Below are 22,208 nucleotides of genomic sequence, written 5' to 3'. Positions count from 1 at the left end.
CACAGCCTCAAAACTGAGGGGCAACCTTTTAGAACTGAGGTAAGGAGGAATTATTTTAGCCAGAGAGTAGTACATCTGAGGAATGCACTGCCACAAACTGCAGTGGAGGCCAAGTTAGTGTGTATATTTAAGGCGGAATCAGATTGTTTCCTGATTGGTAAGGGCATCAAAGGATATGGAGCGAAGGGAAGTGTATGGGGTTGAGTGGGACCCAGGATCAGCAACGATGGAATGGCAGCACAGATGCAATAGACAATAGACATTAGGTGCATGAGTAGGCCATTCGGCCCTTCGAGCCAGCACCGCCATTCACTGTGATCATGGCTGATCATCCACAATCAGTATCCTGTTCCTGCCTTCTCCCCATATCCCTTGACTCCGCTATCTTTAAGAGCTGTATCTAACTCTTTCTTGAAAGAATCCAGAGAATTGGCCTCCACTGCCTTCTGAGGCAGAGCATTCCACAGATCCACAACCCACTGTGTGAAAAAGTTTTCCTCAACTCTGTTCTAAATGGTCTGCCCCTTATTCTTAAACTGTGGCCTCTGGTTCTGGACTCCCCCAACATCGGGAACATGTTTCCTGCCTCTAGTGTGTCCAATCCCTTAATAATCTTATATGTTTCAATCACATCCCCCTCATCCTTCTAAATTCCAGCGTATACAAGCCCAGTCGCTCCAATCTTTCAACATATGACAGTCCCGCCATCCCTGGAATTAACCCAGTGAACCTCCGCTGCACTCTCTCAATAGCAAGAATGTCCTTCCTCAAATTTGGAGACCAAAACTGCACACAATACTCCAGGTGGGGTCTCATCAGGGCCTTGTACAATTGCAGAAGGACCTCTTTGCTCCTATACTCAACTTCCCTTGTTATGAAGGCCAACATGCCATTAGCTTTCTTCAGTGCCTGCTGTACCTTAATGATTACTTTCAGTGACTGATGAACAACTTCTCCTTTTCCTAACTTGACACTATTCAGATAGTAATCTACCTTCCCGTTCTTGCCACCAAAGTGGATAACCTCACATTTATCCACATTAAACTGCATCTGCCCACTCACCCAACCTGTCCAAGTTACCCTGCATTCTCATAACATCCTCCTCACATTTCACACTGTCACCCAGCTTTGTGTCATCTGCAGATTTGCTAATGTTACTTTTAATCCCTTCATCTAAATCATTAATGTATATTGTAAATACCTGCGGTCCCAGCACCGAGCCTTGCAGTACCCCACTAGACACTGCCTGCCATTCTGAAAAGGACCCGTTAATCCTTACTCTTTGTTTCCTGTCTGCCAACCAATTTTCTATCCACGTCAGCACCCTACCCCCAATACCATGACTCGACAGGCTGAATGGCCTAATTCTGCTCCTATGTCTTATGGTCTAATACCAATACAAGTAAATAAATAATGGCAGCACTCCAGATTTAGTATTAAGTACATCTATTATCTAAGTATGTATATTATATACAACCTTGAGATTCGTCTCTTTACAACCACAAAACAAAGAAATCAAATAGAATCCATTAAAAAAGAAGACTGTCAAACACCCAACAAACAGGAAAAAACAACTCTTGCAGACAGTAAAAGTAAGCAACAAACGTTCAGAACTGAGATTCACAGCCTCAGTTCAGCGCAGAGATATGTAGACCTTGTGGACAGTGAGTCGAACTGGCCTACCCCTCACCTCTGGCCCCAACACCCTGACCTGGGTTTGTTTATGAGTGTCCTGGAAACATTTCTCCTTCACAGATGCTGCCTGACCTACTGAGTGTTTACAACATTTTTTGCGGAACTGAAGCAATTTCAGCTAGTTTATTCACTTTAATAAATGGGTACGGATTTGAGGGAGACAGATAGTTCCAGGTTCTTTACTTTAACAGGGTGGCATGTTGATTAGCACAATGTTTTACAGTATCAGCGACTTGGGTTGAATTCCTGCTGCTGCCTGTAAGGAGTTCGTACGTCCTGCCCGTGACTGTGTCAGTTACCCCTGGGTGCTCCGGTTTCCTCCCACAGTCTAAAGATGTACCGTTTGGCAGGTTAATTGGTTATTGTAAATTGTCCCATGGTTAGCCTAGGATTAAATTGGGGGATTGTTGGGCAGCATAGGTCAAAGGCCGTAAGGGCCTATCCCAAGCTGTATCTCAATAAATAAATAGAAATAACATTATCAATAGATGTATTATCCATTTATTCACTTTATTACAGAGAATGGCCTATTGTTTGATAATATGAAAAAGGAAATAGAAGTCAAGTGGCATGGATACTTCTGAGAGAAGTAATATGATTCTACACTAATGCAAGTCATTTTTCTTTATTTCATCAGAGTTCAGAGCAAAAACCAAAGCAAACAGTCATGGGCTTATCTGTGCAGTTGGAAAATACTGGCAAGATTCAGATGACCACAGTTTCTTCAAATTTGCCTCTTGAGCAATTGCACATGAATAGTTGCTCTAACCTTGCAAATCTGCTCTGCAACAAGACTCAGAAGAATGCATTAAAGGATCAGCAGACACGGGGCTACGTGGGCTCTCTTAATCAAAATGATCTCACCATTGAAAAGATATAGATGGACTACTAGACATTATCAGGGACAAGTCTTGTGCATAGTGGAGAGCTGGGCTGTTCACTGTAATCTTTGCTGCTGGAAATAATTTAACATGGTTTTATTTTATACTGTAGGTGTATAGTAGGGAACAGTACCAGGAAATATCCCTTGTTCAAAGAATTGAGGCAGAACTGAAGCTAAACTGGAGATGTATGAATTGTGGATTGTGGAGGGAAATGTTGGGCTATAATCCTCTAGACTGAATGAATATAAAGCAGGTTCATTCAACCAGCTGGTCTTTATGTATTTTTTGTGTTATAAACTGCTACAAAAAGAAACTAGTTGGTAGGAAATGTTGTTCCCCTCATACACGGCATAAGTACAATACTAACTGCAAACAATTCAGACCAATTTCTTCCATTAAAATGTCAAAGTTCTTTCATCACTTAAATCATCACGTGCTTACTACCTTGCTATATCCAAAAGAGAGATAAATTAAAATCCAGCAATGCAGCTTTCCTGAATGCACTCTCCAGGGTTATGAGTTTCCATTAGAAGTGATTAATATTTGATGGGAGGTCTTGAAAAGGCAATGCCTATCAGGCAATTGATTTGAACAGTTTAAAGTGTTCAAGGCCAGTAAGCGTACTAAAAACACTGACTACAAATACAAATCTTAATTTTGTATAGAAAACACTGCTAATTTTTGATTCATAATAAATCTGATGGGTACTGCTGTCAAATCTAATTGCCTGAAGACATCTTCTACCATATAGAAGGGATCTAAACATACTTTGCCACGGTAATATTGGCTCCAATTTTGCATTAAAAAATAACTGCCAGTTTTGCAAGGAACTGCTGGCCTTGTTTCAACAACAACGTAGGAGTGAGAATTCCAGATGTGATCAAACAGATGCAAGTGCCGAACTTTTGAACACGCTCTGATGTTGCTGTCCTCACGGAGTTCTACAGCACAGCCTCTTGCAGTTCCCCAGTAGAGATGCTATTAAATCTGTCTGACAAATCAGGTTAGTGGTCCTTCATCAGAAACATTAACCCTGTTTCTCCTTCCACAGATGCTGCCTGACCTGCTGAGTGCTTGCAACATTTTCTGAAGAGCTAAAGCAGTTTCATCCAGTTTATTTACTTTAATAAATGGGAATAGATTTGAGACACACTACAGTTACAGGTACTTCACAATTTTTATACTTGATTGATTTAATTGATTCTGTACTTATGTTCTTTAAAAATAACAATTTTTAAACAATTCACAAACTGACAGTCTAAATTTTGCTGGAGGAACCACTTTGGGTATTCAAGTTTGCCAATGATATGTGTGATGAGGAGGCTTGCTCTCTATTGCAGTATATAAATAGGTTGAGCTAGTGGGTGCAAACCTGACAAATAGAACTTAACGTGGGAAAAAGTGCACTTAGGCACTTTGGTAAGATGAATCTAAAGGCAGAGTATCATCGAAATAGAGAATAATTTTGTGCAAGGAAAGCAAAGGAATTTAAACACGGAAGATTCTGCAGGTGCTGGAAATCCAGTGCAACAGTTATGATGAAGAGTCTCAGCCCGAAATGTCCACTGTTTGTTCATTTTCATAGATGCTGCCTGACCTGCTGAGTTCCTCCAGCATTTTGTGTGCGTGTGTTGAAGAGGAATCTAGATGTTCTGTTCATGAACCACAAAAAGTCAGCAGATAACATATGGTCAGGAAGGCTCATTGGCTTTTACTGCAAGGTTAGAGTTTAGAAATAGAGAAGTATTCATACAATTCTGCAGGGTACCATGCATAGTTCTCGGCCTGTTTTGAAGGCAATCCAAAAGAGATTTGCTCAGCTAATTCTTGGAACGAGAGAATTATTCATTCACCAGAGCCTTAAGAAACTAGATCTATATTCCTTAGAGTTTAGAAGAATGAGGGAGGCATCTTATTGAAACAGATATTAAGCAGAGTGGTGTGATAGGTTAGGTGTTGAAATACTTCAACATCTACCCTGTCATGCCCCTATGTTGAAACCGTGAGTGTGACAAGGGAAAACAGATACTAGATTAGGGGCAGTCTTTTAAAACCGAGGAGTGTAGGAACAACTTCTTGCAGAGGGTGGTGAGCCTCTGAAATACCTTAGAGGATTGTGGGGTACTGGATAAATTTTGAAAGAGTAATCTGGGAATTAAGGGGAATTGGACAGAAGAACAGATGAAGTGTGTGGCAAATCAGCTACTTCTTAGGAAGGAATTAGGAAAACAGAGACAGAGACAGGAGTCCACTCTGCTATTCAATATCATAACTGATCTTTCAGTTCAGCACCACTTTCTATAAACACAACACATTTCTTAATACTTTTAAATCTGCTGATCATATATAGTTAGTCCCTAAACCTCCAGTCTCTCTTGGGTAGCAAAATTCCAAAGATCAACTAAGCTTTGCGTGAAGAAATAATTTATTTTCTCAGTCCTGTATGCCCAAACCCTTATTCTTAGATTGCAACCATTGGTTTGAAGTATCCAAAAATGTCGTCTGCATCTACCCTACCAAGACCCTTGAAGAACTTTAAATGTTGTTAAGAGATCTCCTTCTCAAAGTCAACTAAGGGAACTCAAAGGTTCACGAGAATGATCCAAGGAATGAAAAGGTTAGCATATGAGAAGTGTTTGATGTCTTTGGGCCTATACTTACTGGAGTTTAGGGGGATGTCAGACGGCTGTGCAGGCCATGGCACCGGATATACTTAAGGCACAGGTTGATAGGTTCTTGATTAATTAGGGTGTCAAGGATTGCAAGGAGAAGGCAGGAGAATAGGGTTGAGAGGGATAATAAACCAGCCATGATGGAATAGCCTAATTCTGCTCCTGTGTCTTATGGTCCAATTAAGAACACAATAAATAATGGCCTTACTATGTACATTCACAAGGCAAATAAAGAACTAAAAATTTGTTTTATAGAAACATAGAAAATAGGTGCAGGAGTAGGCCATTCGGCCCTTCGAGCCTGCACCGCCATTTATTATGATCATGGCTGATCATCCAACTCAGAACCCTGCACCAGCCTTCCCTCCATACCCCCTGATCCCCGTAGCCACAAGGGCCAGATCTAACTCCCTCTTAAATATAGCCAATGAACTGGCCTCAACTGTTTCCTGTGGCAGAGAATTCCACAGATTCACCACTCTCTGTGTGAAGAAGTTTTTCCTAATCTCGGTCCTAAAAGGCTTCCCCTTTATCCTCAAACTGTGACCCCTCGTTCTGGACTTCCCCAACATCGGGAACAATCTTCCTGCATCTAGCCTGTCCAATCCCTTTAGGATTTTATACGTTTCAATCAGATCCCCCCTCAATCTTCTAAATTCCAACGAGTACAAGTCCAGTTCATCCAGTCTTTCATCATATGAAAGTCCTGCCATCCCAGGAATCAATCTGGTGAACCTTCTTTGTACTCCCTCTATGGCAAGGATGTCTTTCCTCAGATTAGGGGACCAAAACTGCACACAATACTCCAGGTGTGGTCTCACCAAGGCCTTGTACAACTGCAGTAGTACCTCCCTGCTCCTGTACTCGAATCCTCTTGCTATAAATGCCAGCATACCATTCGCCTTTTTCACCGCCTGCTGTACCTGCATGCCCACTTTCAATGACTGGTGTATAATGACACCCAGGTCTCGTTGCACCTCCCCTTTTCCTAATCGGCCACCATTCAGATAATAATCTGTTTTCCTATTTTTGCCACCAAAGTGGATAACTTCACATTTATCCACATTAAATTGCATCTGCCGTGAATTTGCCCACTCACCCAACCTATCCAAGTCACCCTGCATCCTCTTAGCATCCTCCTCACAGCTAACACTGCCGCCCAGCTTCGTGTCATCCGCAAACTTGGAGATGCTGCATTTAATTCCTTCATTCAAGTCATTAATATATATTGTAAACAACTGGGGTCCCAGCACTGAGCCTTGTGGTACCCCACTAGTCACTGCCTGCCATTCTGAAAAGGTCCCGTTTATTCCCACTCTTTGCTTCCTGTCTGCCAACCAATTCTCTATCCACATCAATACCTTACCCCCAACACCGTGTGCTTTAAGTTTGCACACCAATCTCCTGTGTGGGACCTTGTCAAAAGCCTTTTGAAAATCCAAATATACCACATCCACTGGCTCTCCCCTATCCACTCTACTAGTTACATCCTCAAAAAATTCTATGAGATTCGTCAGACATGATTTTCCTTTCACAAATCCATGCTGACTTTGTCCGATGATTTCACCGCTTTCCAAATGCGCTGTTATCACATCTTTGATAACTGACTCCAGCTGTTTCCCCACCACCGACGTTAGGCTAACCGGTCTATAATTCCCCGGTTTCTCTCTCCCTCCTTTTTTAAAAAGTGGGGTTACATTAGCCACCCTCCAATCCTCAGGAACTTGTCCAGAATCTAACGAGTTTTGAAAAATTATCACTAATGCATCCACTATTTCTTGGGCTACTTCCTTAAGCACTCTGGGATGCAGACCATCTGGCCCTGGCGATTTATCTGCCTTTAATCCCTTCAATTTACCCAACACCACTTCCCTACTGACATGTATTTCGCTTAGTTCCTCCATCTCACTGGACCCTCTGTCCCCTACTGTTTCTGGAAGATTATTTATGTCCTCCTTAGTGAAGACAGAACCAAAGTAATCATTCAATTGGTCTGCCATGTCCTTGCTCCCCATAATCAATTCACCTGTTTCTGTCTGTAGGGGACCTACATTTGTCTTTACCAGTCTTTTCCTTTTTACATATCTATAAAAGCTTTTACAGTCAGTTTTTATGTTCCCTGCCAGTTTTCTCTCATAATCTTTTTTCCCCTTCCTAATTAAGCCCTTTGCCCTCCTCTGCTGAACTCTGAATTTCTCCCAGTCCTCAGGTGAGCCACTTTTTCTGGCTAATTTGTATGCTTCTTCTTTGGAATTGATACTATCCCTAACTTCTCTTGTCAGCCACGGGTGCACTACCTTCCTTGCTTTATTCTTTTGCCAAACTGGGATGAACAATTGTTGTAATTCATCCATGCAATCCTTAAATGCTTGCCACTGCATATCCACCGTCAATCCTTTAAGTGTCATTTGCCAGTCTATCTTAGCTAACTCACGTCTCATACCTTCAAAGTTACCCCTCTTTAAGTTCAGAACCTTTGTTTCTGAATTAACTATGTCACTCTCCATCTTAGTGAAGAATTCCACCATATTATGGTCACTCTTACCCAAGGGGCCTCTCACGACAAGATTGCTAATTAATCCTTCCTCATTGCTCAAAACCCAGTCTAGAATAGCCTGCTCTATAGTTGGTTCCTCGACATGTTGGTTCAAAAAACCATCCCGCATACATTCCAAGAAATCCTCTTCCTCAGCATCTTTACCAATTTGGTTCACCCAATCTACATGTAGATTGAAGTCACCCATTATAACTGCTGTTCCTTTATTGCACACATTTCTAATTTCCTGTTTAATACCATCTCTGACCTCACTACTACTGTTAGGTGGCCTGTACACAACTCCCACCAGCGTTTTCTGCCCCCTAGTGTTACGCAGCTCTACCCATATCGATTCCACATCTTCCCGGCTTATGTCCTTCCTTTCTATTGCGTTAATCTCATCTTTAACCAGCAACGCCACCCCACCTCCTTTTCTTTCATGTCTATCCCTCCTGAATATTGAATATCCCTGAACGTTGAGCTCCCATCCTTGGTCACCCTGGAGCTATGTCTCTGTGATCCCAACTATATCATAATCATTAATAACAATCTGCACTTTCAATTCATCCACCTTGTTACAAATGCTCCTTGCACTGACACACAAAGCCTTCAGGCGCTCTTGTACAACTCTCTTAGCCCTTATACAATTATGCTGAAAAGTGACCCTTTTTGATGCTTGCCCTGGATTTGTCGGCCTGCCACTTTTACTTTTCTCCTTACTACTTTTTGCTTCTACCCTCACTTTACACCCCTCTGTCTCTCTGCACTGGTTCCCATCCCCCTGTTGTGAACTAACCTCCTCTCACCTAGCCTCTTTAATTTGATTCCCACCCCCCAACCATTCTAGTTTAAAGTCACCTCAGTTGCCCTCACTAATCTCCCTGCCAGGATATTGGTCCCCCTAGGATTCAAGTGTAACCCGTCCTTTTTGTACAGGTCACGCCTGCGCCAAAAGAGGTCCCAATGATCCAAAAACTTGAATCCCTGCCTCCTGCTCCAATCCCTCAGCCACGCATTTATCCTCCACCTCATCACATTCCTACTCTCACTGTCACGTGGCACAGGCAGTAATCCCGAGATTACTACCTTTGCGGTCCTTTTTCTCATCTCCCTATATTCTCCTTTCAGGACCTCTTCCCTTTTCCTACCTATTGAATAAACTGAATTTAATTTTTCCAGCTCCTGCCCAGATTATGAACCCTAGCCATTTCAATACTTTAACAACTAAACTAGAGTATACAACATTGAACTAGATTAGTCGGACACAACCTCTGCTTCAGAGATCATCCGGCAACTTTATTAAAGTTTAGTTGTTGCATGAACTTTGAGATGCTGTATCAGAGCACCACATAAAACTGAATTCAGAGGGAATTTCCACACAATAACCTTGACCAAAATGTAGTTCTATTATTCTGCTTTACATAATAAAATACAACAGAATTGGGAAAGTAAATGCTGTAATGACATAAAAAATGGGTCATTTGTGTGTGTTGCTTTTTTCCAAGTGCTTGTTCTATACTTTAATAGGAAAATGTTAAAAGTGTATCTATGTTGATACTTTATATTCTTTAATTCCCGGTTTCTCTATAGTAGACATATTTGCAGATGCTAACAGTGTGATTTCAAAGAACACCATAAATTTATGCTTCCATTGTTTTGTCGAAGACAAATCTAAAATAGTTTGTGTTGCTGACATATAATATGGAGTATGCATATGCAAACCAGATCACACTGTTACCACCTGCAAATACACCTACTACGGATAAACTGGGAATTAAAAAATATAAAGCCATAAGGAATTCCAGTGATGAAGAATTAGACATTGGTTTTAATCTATCTGGATCATTAAATGTACATTGCAAATGGACCCATTCAAATTTTGCTTATATCAATAAACATATTTTTAAATGTTGAAGTTAAATGTCCCCAAAAATTGTATCCCAGAATATTTTGCACAACACAGAACTAAATACTTCAGAAGTGAAAAAGGAACCTTGATCAAAGACTAGTCATGTACAAGAGAATGATTTTCACCATTTTCCATTAATATAAGTCGTCAACTAAAATATGATTTTAACACAGAAGATATTGGCTGGAGGATGCACAAAGTACATACACAATTGTCAGGAGGAACTAAGCGAGTTTGGGAGAATAGTAGAATAAATAGGACAGCAAATAGCATTAGTCTGATATGTGTGCTCAAAATTACAGGAAGTATTCCAAATAATCACAAAGCCAATGGAGGTAAAAAAAAATCATTTAATAACTTCAGCAATGTTACCTTTTGTGCATGTTGTTTTCAGTCTGTCAATTTTGAAGGTGGTCAAGTGTAACTGTGGTATATAGAAGAATAAATTTTTTCACACTTTCAGCGCCTTACCCAAATAATGACGTTTAATTGACATTGGTAGTTGACCTTAACCTCATCAACACATGCCCAAATTCCATCTTTAAAGCTCTTGTTCACAACAAACCAATTCCCTAAAAAGCAATGCTCAGGATGTCAGGCAGCGTCTATGAGGGACAGAGGTAGAGATAGTGAATGGACCAACTGGAAAAATGGGCTGGAAAATAGCAGATAGAATTTAATACAGACAAGGATGAGGTGTTGCACTTAGAGAGAAGCAGAGATATAGAAGGGACCCACTAGAAAACTGGTTGAAAAATGGCAGATGGAATTTAATACAAACAAGTGTGAGGTGTTGCACTTTGGGAGAACAAACTAGGGTAGAACTTACATGGTGAGTGGCGGGGCGCTGAGGAATGTGGTAGAACAGAGGGATCTGAGAATGCAGATCCACAATTCCTTGAAAGTGGCATCACAAGGAGATAGGGCCATAGAGAAAGTTTTTGGCACATTGCTAAAGTATTTGGCCTTCAGAAATCAAAGTATTGAGTATAAGAGTTGGGATGTTATGTTGATGTTGTATAAGGAGTTGAAGTTGTATGAGAAGTTGGTGAGCCCTAATATGCAGTATTATGTTCAGTTTTGGTCACTTACCTATTGGAAAGATGGCAATATGATTGAATGAGTGCAGAGAAAACTTACAAGGATGTTGCCAAGACTTGAGCACCTGAGTTATAGGGGAAGGTTGAACAGGTTAGGACTTTGTTCCTAGGGCATAGAAGAATGATGGCAGATTTGGTAGAGGTATATAAAATTATGAGGGGTATAGATAGGGTAAAAGCAAGCAGACTTTTTCCACTGAGGATGGGTGAGACTAGAACTAGAGGTCAAAAGTTAAGGGTGAGAGGTGAAATGATTAAGGGGAACATGAGAAGAAACTTCGTCACTCAGAGGGTGGTGAGAGTGTGGAATGAGCTGCTGGAGGAAGTGGTGGATGCGGGTTTGATTTCAACATTTAAGATAAATTTGGATAGGTGCATGGATGGGGGGGTGGTACGGAGGGCTGTAATCTGGGTGAAAATCAATGGGACCAGGCAGATTAACAGTTCAGCACGGACTAGATGGGCCAGAGAACCTGGCTCTGTGCTGAAGTGTTTTATGATTCTATAAGTAATTAGGAGATAAACAGGAGAACAAATAGGAGAACTATGATGTGTGTCTGCGTGGCCATCTAGTTAAGATGCCGCCTGCATACAACGCTTCTCCTGGATAGATCATGAAACCATCTTTTTCACTTCTTTTATGTCTTTTATGTTTATTTCCCATTTTGAGTGCGATTCTGGAACTATTGAAGCTCATGTTTTGCTGTTTAGAGATTGTTTGGCTGCTTCAGTGCTATGTGGTCTCTGAGAGGATTCCTGGAGGCAGAGGCAGTGTGAGTGAACCTCATGGCAAGAAGGCTGCAAAAGGGCTCAAACCAATTTTTGGCCCCTTTTCGCCGATGATAGCTTCAACCGTTCACCGATTAAAGCGAAGAGGCCAATTGAAACATCAAGGCAAATGTAGAAATTTGGAGATCATTTGAGTGTTCCAGTGCTCTGCAATCTCTAAGAAGACTACGGAGGCAGAGGCAGCATGCGTGAACCATTTAGTGGGCAGGCTGCGGGATGGGGCGCAAGCAGATGTTTGGCTCCAATTCGCCGACTATAGCTTCCAACATTGGGGATGAAGCATCGAAGCGAGTGGAGAGGGTGAAAACCAGCAGCTTGCCTTTCGATCGGTTGCTCTGTACCAGAAAGGGGCGAGCCTACCGATGCGCCTGAAGAGTGTTGCCCAGCTGTTTTTGTGTCTTGGATGTGGACTTGGACTATAGACCTTTTTTTCCTGTGTTTTTTATTTGATCTTCTTGGTTTCTTTTTGTGTGCCGGGAGAACGATGTGAGGGTCGATGTGCCTTATCCACTTTGCTTGCTTTTTTTGTGTGGGAGGAGGGATTTGGAGGTTGATGTGCCTGATCTATTTTGTTTGTTTTTTTTGTGCAGGAGGAGATATTTGGGGGTCAATATGCCTGATCTGTTTTGCTTAGTTTTTGTGCAGGATGAGGGATTTGGTCAGTCTGGCTATTTTGAAAGTAGTCTAGTGTAACTGTGGTATAGAAGAATAAATTTCTTCACACTTTCAGCGCTTTATCCAAATAATGGCATGTTTAATTGACATCGGTAGTTGACCCTAACCTCAACAATACATGCCCAAATTCCACCTTCAAAGCTCTTGTTCCCAACAAATCAATTCCCTAAAGAGCAATGGAGAACAGTGAAAATGCTCAGCACGTCAGGCAGCATCTGTGAGGGATAGAAGCAGAGATAGAGAAGGGCCCAGCTGGAAAACTGGTTGAAAAATGGCAGATGGAATTTAATACAGACAAGAGTGAGGTGTTGCACTTTGGGATAAACCAGGGTAGGACTTACATGGTGAGTGGCAGGGTGCCGAGAGGTGTGGTAGAACAGAGGGATCTGAGAATGCAGATCCTCAATTCTTTGAAAGTGGCATCACAAGGAGATAGAACTGTAAAGAAAGTTCTTGACACATTGATAAAGTTTTTGGCCTTCATAAGTCAAAGTATTGAGTGTAAGAGTTGGGATGTTATGTTGATGTTGTATAAGAAGTTGAAGTTGTATGAGAATTTGGTGAGTCCTAATTCGGAGTATTATGTTCAGCTTTGGTCACTTACCCATTGGAAAGATGGCAATAAGATTGAATGAGTGCAGAGAAAATTTACAAGTATGTTGCCAAGTCTTTAGCACCTGAGTTATAAGGAAAGGTTGAACAGGTTAGGACTTCATTCCCTAGAGCATAGAAGAATGATGGCAGATTTGGTAGAGGTATATAAAATTATATAGAGTAAATGAAAGCAGGCTTTTTTGACTGAGGTTGGGTGAGACTAGAACAAGAGTGAAATGATTAAGGGGAACATGAGGGGGAACCTCATCACTCAGAGGGTGGTGAGAGTGTGGAACGAGCTGCTAGAGGAAGTGGTGGATGCGGGTTTGATTTCAACATTTAAGATAAATTTGGATAGGTATATGGATGGGGGGGGGTATGAAGGGCTGTAGTCCTGGTGAAAGTCAATGGGACTAGGCAGATTAACATTTCAGCACAGACTAGATGGGCCAAAGAGCCTGGCTCTGTGCTGAAGTGTTTTATGATTCTATAAGTAAATAGGAGATAAACAGGAGAACAAATAAGAGAACTATGATGTGTGTCTACACGGTCATCTGGTTAAGATGCTGCCGGTGTACAACGCTCCTTTGGTGTCTACATCTTCTGGATAGATCATAGAAACATAGAAAATAGGTGCAGGAGTAGGCCATTCGGCCCTTCGAGCCTGCACCGCCATTTATTATAATCATGGCTGATCATCCAACTCAGAACCCCGCCCCAGCCTTCCTTCCATACCCCCTGATCCCCGTAGCCACAAGGGCCATATCTAACTCCCTCTTAAATATAGCCAATGTACTGGCCTCAACTGCTTCCTGTGGCAGAGAATTCCACAGATTCACCACTCTCTGTGTGAAGAAGTTTTTCCTAATCTTGGTGCTAAAAGGCTTCCTCTTTATCCTCAAACTGTGACCCCTTGTTCTGGACTTCCCCAACATCGGGAACAATCTTCCTGCATCTAGCCTGTCCAATCCCTTTAGGATTTTATACGTTTCAATCAGATCCCCCCTCAATCTTCTAAATTCCAACGAGTACAAGCCCAGTTCATCCAGTCTTCCTTCATATGAAAGTCCTGCCATCCCAGGAATCAATCTGGTGAACCTTCTTTGTACTCCCTCTATGGCAAGGATGTCTTTCCTCAGATTAGGGGACCAAAACTGCACACAATACTCCAGGAGTGGTCTCACCAAGGCCTTGTACAACTGCAGTAGTACCTCCCTGCTCCCGTACTCAAATCCTCTCGCTATAAATGCCAGCATACCATTTGCCTTTTTCACCGCCTGCTGTACCTGCACGCCCACTTTCAATGACTGGTGTATAATGACACCCAGGTCTCGCTGCACCTCCCCTTTTCCTAATCGGCCACCATTCAGATAATAATCTGTTTTCCTATTTTTGCTACCAAAGTGGATAACTTCACATTTATCCACATTAAATTGCATCTGCCATGAATTTGCCCACTCACCTAACCTATCCAAGTCACTCTGCATCCTCTTAGCATCCTCCTCACAGCTAACACTGCCACCCAGCTTCGTGTCATCCGCAAACTTGGAGATGCTGCATTTAATTCCCTCATCCAAGTCATTAATATATATTGTAAACAACTGGGGTCCCAGCACTGAGCCTTGCGGTACCCCACTAGTCACTGCCTGCCATTCTGAAAAGGTCCCGTTTATTCCCACTCTTTGCTTCCTGTCTGCTAACCAATTCTCCATCCACATCAATACCTTACCCCCAATACCATGTGCTTTAAGTTTGCACACTAATCTCCTGTGTGGGACCTTGTCAAAAGCCTTTTGAAAATCCAAATATACCACATCCACTGGTTCTCCCCTATCCACTCTACTAGTTACATCCTCAAAAAATTCAATGAGATTCGTCAGACATGATTTTCCCTTCACAAATCCATGCTGACTTTGTCCGATGATTTCACCGCTTTCCAAATGTGCTGTTATCACATCTTTGATAACTGACTCCAGCAGTTTTCCCACCACCGACGTTAGGCTAACCCGTCTATAATTCCCCGGTTTCTCTCTCTCTCCTTTTTTAAAAAGTGGGGTTACATTAGCCACCCTCCAATCCTCAGAAACTAGTCCAGAATCTAACGAGTTTTGAAAAATTATCACTAATGCATCCACTATTTCTTGGGCTACTTCCTTAAGCACTCTAGGATGCAGACCATCTGGCCCTGGGGATTTATCTGCCTTCAATCCCTTCAATTTACCTAACACCACTTCCCTACTAACAAGTATTTCGCTCAGTTCCTCCATCTCACTGGACCCTCTGTCCCCTACTATTTCTGGAAGATTATTTATGTCCTCCTTAGTGAAGGTAGAACCAAAGTAATTATTCAATTGGTCTGCCATGTCCTTGCTCCCCATAATCAATTCACCTGTTTCTGTCTGTAGGGGACCTACATTTGTCTTTACCAGTCTTTTCCTTTTTACATACCTATAAAAGCTTTTACAGTCAGTTTTTATGTTCCCTGCCAGTTTTCTCTCATAATCTTTTTTCCCCTTCCTAATTAAGCCCTTTGTCCTCCTCTGCTGAACTCTGAATTTCTCCCAGTCCTCAGGTGAGCCACTTTCTCTGGCTAATTTGTATGCTGCTTCTTTGGAATTGATACTATCCCTAATTTCTCTTGTCAGCCACAGGTGCACTACCTTCCTTGATTTATTCTTTTGCCAAACTGGGATGAATAATTGTTGTAGTTCATCCATGCAACCTTTAAATGCTTGCCATTGCATATCCACCTTCAATCCTTTAAGTGTCATTTGCCAGTCTATCTTAGCTAATTCACGTCTCATACCTTCAAAGTCACCCCTCTTTAAGTTCAGAACCTTTGTTTCTGAATTAACTATGTCACTCTCCATCTTAATGAAGAATTCCACCATATTATGGTCACTCTTACCCAAAGGGCCTCTCACGACAAGATTGCTAATTAACCCTTCCTCATTGCTCAAAACCCAGTCTAGAATAGCCTGCTCTCTAGTTGGTTCCTCGACATGTTGGTTCAACCATCTTTTTCACTCCTTTTATGTCTTTTATGTTTATTTCTCATTTTGAGTGTGATTCTGAAACTATTGAAGCTTGTGTTTTGCTGTTTGGAGATTGTTTGGGTGCTTCAGTGCTCTGCAGTCTCTGAGAGGATTCCTGGAGGCCAAGGCAGCACGAGCAAACCTCGTGGCGAGAGGCACTCGAGCCAATGTTTGACCCCATTTCTCCGACAATAGCTTCAACAAGTGACGAGGGCGATTGAAACATCAAGGTGAATGCTTAAGTTTGGAGATCATTTGGGTATTCCTGCGCTCTGCCGTCTCTAAGACACCGGGAGGCAGAGGCAGCGTGCATGAACCTTGCAGTGGGCAGGCTGCAGGACAAGGCAGAAGCCAATGTTTGGATCTATTTCACTGATTATAGCTACCAATGTTCTCGATTAAAGCGATGAGATAGATTGAAGCATCCAAGCGAATGCAGAGGGTGAACGCCGGCTGCTTGCCAATGTGCCCAGAGAGCATTGCCCAGCTCTTTCTGCATTTTGGATGTGGACTTGGACTACAGACTCTTTTTTTCAGTCTTACACTTTTTATCTTCTGTGTTTTTCACTTGATCTTCTCATTTTCTTTCTGTGTGCCGGGAGAGGGTTTTGGAGATTGATGTGCCTGATCTATTTTGTTTGTTTTTTTTGTGCGGGTGGAGGTATTTGGGGGTTGATGTGCCTGATCCACTTTGCTTGGTTTTTGTGCAGGAGGAGAGATTTGGAGATTGTTGTGCCTGGTTCGTTTTTGTTTTCTTTTGTGTGGGGAAGTGAGTTTTGGGGGTTGCTGCCTTTCTTTTCTTTCTAAGTTTCATGGCTATCCAGAGAATCAAAGAATTTCAGAGTTGTATACTTTGATAATAAATGAACTTTTGAACCTTTGACCCTTTTGACCTTTGCTTTAAACTTCAATAAACCTTCCAATTATCTACAAAGCCAATGAGGGTAAAATTTTATTTCATAACTTTAACAAAGTCACGTCTTGTGCATGTTGCTTTTGGTCTGAATTGTCTGAAGGTAGTATAAAAGAATAAATTCCTTCACACTTTCAGTACCTCAATCTAATAATGGTTTGTTTGATTGAACTTGGTAGTTGACCCTAACCTCATTAACACATGTTCAAATTTCACCTTTAAAATTCTTGTTCGCAACAAATCAATTGCCTTAAGAGAAATGGAGAATAGTGAAAATCCTAAGCATGTCAGGTAGCATCTGGAGAAAGAGAAAGAAAATGAGAAATGCTTCAGGTTGATGACCTTTCCTTGAGGCTAGGGAAGTTTAGAAATTAAGCAGTTGTGCAGAGGGCATCAGCATCATCATCATTATGTGCCCTGTTGTATAACATAAACGATCATGGTCTCCACAACTGTGAGTGTTCTTGGCAAATATTTCTACAGAAGTGACTTGCCATTGCCTTCTTCTGGGCAGTGTCTTTACAAGATGGGTGACCCCAGCCATTATCAATACTCTTCAGAGAATGTCTGCCTGGTGTCAGTGTTTGCATAACCAGGACTTGTGATATGCACCAGCTGCTCATACGACCATCCTCCATGGCTACACCTGACCTACTTAAGAAACTCAGCAGTCGGCAAAACCTAGCAAAGAGCAACCAGCAATCCTGAGACCTGCACTTTTGTGCCAGAACCCTGAATGGTGCATGTACACAGTAAAACTACCAGTTTAGCTTGGAGTTATCATGATCCAGCAAGTTTCAGCCACTGTTGCTGGTACATAAAAGCAGTATATGACTGAAAATAATTCTTGCTACAAAAAAAATATCATACTACTGCACTGCAGTTACTTGCACCTGCTAGTCATAAATCACTATCTTTATTAATGTTTCACCTGACACCAGGAATAAACTAAGTAGTGTATACCTCACTAAACTTTAAAACCAGTATTCACATAATTTTCTTGTACAGAAATTGCTAATCTACAAGTGCTGGTCTATCATACTTTGCAGCTAACATATTAAAATACATTTACCAAAATATCAATTTCATAATTAAGGATGCCAATATTGATAAAAGATTAAATCAATCTGATTCATTTATAAACAAGAGTACTTTTTCAAACGATATTGCCCCTGTGTTAACTGAACAACTACTCCCACTACAGGTGGTTAAACAGCAATTTAGGTACAAGGTAGCTAATTGTGATAGCATAATAATCAAATTAGCTTACAGTGGAACAAACTATAAAATATATGTAAATAAAAAGCAGACTTGTGGAGAAAGGCAACTGATGAGAAGAACAGATGAGTGAATTTTTCATATTCAAGTTATTTATTTAGTGATACATGGGGAGTAGGCCCTTCCAGCCCTTTAAACCTCGCTGCCCCAGCAATGCCCAGCAACCCCAATTTCACCTTAATCAAATCACGGGACAATTTACAATCCAGTTAGCCTACCTGGTACATCTTTGGTCTGTGGGGAGAAACCAGAACAAGACGCATTCCACGGGAGGATATGCAGAGACTCCTTACAGAGGACGCTGGAAATGAATTCCAAACTCCGGTGCCCTAAGCTGTAACAGCATTGTGTTAACCACTACACTATCGCGGCTGTGCTTAGGTTTAAAATTTCAATTAAATCTAAATTGCATTCAGTAAATTCAGTAGAGAGAGCCAACCACTAAAGTCCATGGGGCTTCCACAGTTCAACATGTACAATTATAAAGCTATTAGAATAAGAACATTTTATGCTATCAAATTGAAGTTATAAACAAAATCTAGGATTAAAAAAACTGTGCACTTCAAAAGGTTACATTCAAGCTCAGGTTTACTCTTAATTCTTTCATCACTATACTTTCCTTAACCCTTAAGCTATTTGAGAGCCATTATCGATCAAGTAAACAGTTCTTTGAACTATTTTCAACTCATTAACACTTTTCCTCAAATAAAACCAATACTGTACATGTGGTGTCATGAATGCTTCATATAAATGAAGTATAGTCCACTACTCTTGTATTCAGTTCCTGCAGCAATAAATTATAACATGATGGCTTTTTAAATTACTTTCTGTAGTTGCATGCTAGACTTTCGCAAAACATTCACTCAGACATTGAAATTCCTTTGCAGCTCAGAATTCTTCAATTTCTCATCATTTATTTCCCCCCCAAAATGAACGTCTTCATTATACATCATTTAACAATATTTTCCCCTTCACTTCACGCTATCCAAAAGAGGAAAATGATGGAAATATACTGCAGATTTGAGGAAAAACAAATGGATTTAACATTTCAGGTTGAAAATTGTTAACAAGACCTGGGAAAAGAGAGCAAACCAAGTTGAAAATTGTTCACAAGGACTGGAAAAAGAAAGCAAACAGGCTGTTTATAATTTGTACCGAGGATGCTGGATGGACGGACAGCATAAGAAGGAATATCTTTAATAGAATGAGATCTGGCTTTCCCCTTGGATAAGATGTAGACAGACAGTCATGGGAGAACGAACAAAGGAGCGTAAAACCAGTGAACTGATATAGTCAGAAAGAGAGAACAAAAAGGAGCATAAAGTTGCAAAATGCAGGGCTGTACAACATATCCGGTAGACAAGGAGATCTCATGGGGAGAGAGAAAAATGGAGCAAGGATGCCTTACTGCAGAAATGGGTAGTTCTGTCTTAAGCAGAAGTGAATTAACAGAAATTGCAGAAGGCTATGTTGAATCTGGAAGGATGGACGGTGATGTGCTGCTCTTCAGCTTACACTTGGGCATCATTAGGAGACCAGAGATGGCCAAGTCAGATTGGGAGAGGGATAGAAAATTAAAGTGAAAGCTCGGGGCTGTCACTACCGACTGACAGTAAATGCAAATCTGCTTTAGGTTTCTTCATTGAGATCATGAGTGGTGAATGCGCTAGAGTACAATGGAAGAGTAAGTGGATTGCTGCTTTGAAGCACTCCTTGGGTCTCTGGAAGGAGGGAAGGGAAGAGGTGAAAGTACAGGTGCTTCATCTCCTGCAGTTGCATTAGATGGTAGTGGTTAATGGAGACTGAAAAACAGAACAGGGAGGTGCAAAGGAAATGGACCCTTCACAACACTGAAGGGAGAGAGAGGAAGATATGTATGGTGATAGAATCTTGTAGAAGATGGCAGAAATTATGAAGGATAATCGATAAAATGTGGAGGCTAGTGGGTGGAACGTGACAAGCAAGGAGACTCTATTCTTGTTCCAACAGAAAAGGGGGATGAGAACACATATCTGTTAAAGAGGTGAGATGCTGTCAATGGCCCTGTCACCTATGTATAACTGCTTCCAAAATATTTTTACGTTCCTTACTGCTAGCTTAAATTAGGTGTGTCCGTAAAACTACTTATATCTCTGGATCAAATCAAAATCATATCAGAGTTTCAAGAACTGCATCTGTTGGTTATTGAAGGGGATCCCAGAACTGAACTGCATAATTAAGGACACAAGTATTAACTTTTTATAAATATAAGATGTGCTTAAATTTGAATAAAAAACAGATAAATGTCCATCAATATATATAGAAAATAATAGTTACATATGATTTTTAAAGTCATTTTTAGTTATTTAAAATCTTGTTACTTACAAATGATTGATGAGTTAAGAGTGTATATTTTATAGCATCTTACTGTCCTTATATTAATAAAGCTGCACAAGGTTATGACTGGTAAATGCATGAGGATTTTGCTAAAAATTATGTTCTAAAAATTCAAAGATATGTAAATGAATTCAATTGTCACTTTATTAGAGAGGTGACCTGAGAGAGGGGTATAAGATGATGAGAGGCATTGATCGTGTCGATAGCCAGAGGCTTTTTCCCAGGGCTGAAATGGCTAACACAAGGGGGCACAGTTTTGAAGTGATTGGGAAAAGGTACAAAGGGAATGTCAGAGGCAAGTTTTTCACACAGAGAGTGGTGGATGCGTGGAATGCACTGCCAGCGATGGTGGTGGAGTGGATACAAAAGGGTCTTTTAAGAGACTCTCAGATAGGTACGTGGAGCTCAGAAAAATAGAGGGCTATGTGGTAGGGTAATTCTAGGCAGTTTCTAGAGTAAGTTACATGGTCAGCACAACATTGTTTGTTGAAGAGCCTGTAATGTGCTGTAGATTTCTATTAACTTTATATTAACTATTTTGGAGTTAAAACTAAAGCAACTTTATTTCTACTTGCAAAACTGGCCCAATTTTGAGCTTATTTGCACCTGGATCACCAATGGAGCTCAAAGTGGAAATTCTTGGCCCTTAACTATTAGTTAAATGATTTAAAGAATTGTGGTTTAATTTACTTAAATGCAAATAGCGTAGACATCTAATATGTTGAAATTACATAAAAATAAGTTATTACAGAAACTGGAGGCGCAAGAGAGATTGCAGATGCTGGGATCTAGCAAAAAAAACAGTACAGGAGGAACTCAGTGGGTTCTTTGGTTCTTATTGCAGGGTCATGACCTGAAACATTAACCATGCTTTTGCCCTTATAGATGCTGTTTGACCTGTCAAGTTCCTCCAGTACTTTGTTTTCTTACAAATGGAACACATTACCCACCTTACCCACAAACAAGTTGGCAAAATTAATTGTTGCTAATTTAACTTGATTAACAAAACGCTTCATCTGTAAACTCTTTAAATTGTACAAATAAGTTACTTTTATTATAGTCAAATTAAGTTACAAAATCTGATTATATCCAGCCCCAAAGAAACTCTGCAGCTGGCTTTACTTCAAATGAATAAACTTTTATATCTGATTGTCAGCTGCCAACCACCAAAGATAAGGAAATACAAATAATTTGTCAACATTGGATTGAATATATTGATCATAAAGACATAAAAATGGACATAAGAAAAATAACAGTCAGGAGAATGGAATCCATTATTTTTAATATTAATAGATTTCATTTCTCATTTTCCACTTTCCACAAATAATTCCACAACCACTCCCAGAAAAATTTTTAGGTTATGTTATATTGCAAAAAGATTGCACCTTCAGAAACTGAAATATTGGGAAGAAAAAAAGGTGCACGTTCAACTTTATACCAATGTCATATTATAAAACTAGAAAGAACTACAAGTAATTAACATAAGTCAGATGGTAAGGTTTTGTAAAAGGGTTTGTAAAGCCAGTTACATGCACAAATGATCTTGTGACCCAAACCTCTCCTATGTAAACAGGGAAAAGAAAGCTGCACTTCTTCCCACGCCTGGTGATAACAGGTAGAAATTTACAATTATTTGCATGATTTACAGGAAACTGTAATAGTTTATTAAGTCAGGTCTTCAGATAAAAACAGCCAACTCTGCAACTTTTAGGAACGGAAAATACCTTAATTTCAATTAAGTGCAGTATATAT

At 40.7% G+C, this 22,208-nt stretch overlaps 1 protein-coding gene across 4 annotated transcripts in view; it reads right to left on the bottom strand.

Annotated features, from left to right (window-relative positions):
- Positions 1-22,208, bottom strand: part of rpap2 (RNA polymerase II associated protein 2) — a 114,615-nt gene that overhangs the window by 11,244 nt on the left and 81,163 nt on the right. For 2 of the 4 annotated variants that reach the window (XM_072273425.1, XM_072273429.1), the window contains one exon: positions 18,299-18,414. The exons of the other annotated variants lie outside the window; for them this stretch is intronic. In XM_072273425.1, coding sequence (XP_072129526.1) covers positions 18,299-18,414 — 116 coding nt within the window. The remainder of the gene's footprint in view (positions 1-18,298; positions 18,415-22,208) is intronic. 4 annotated transcript variants of the gene reach the window in all.

The sequence above is a fragment of the Mobula birostris genome, chromosome 12 (assembly GCF_030028105.1).
Source record: "Mobula birostris isolate sMobBir1 chromosome 12, sMobBir1.hap1, whole genome shotgun sequence".
In the NCBI taxonomy this organism is placed as follows: Eukaryota; Metazoa; Chordata; class Chondrichthyes; order Myliobatiformes; family Myliobatidae; genus Mobula; species Mobula birostris.
Note: the sequence above shows the minus strand (reverse complement) of the source record. Positions and strands in the feature narration are given on the sequence as shown.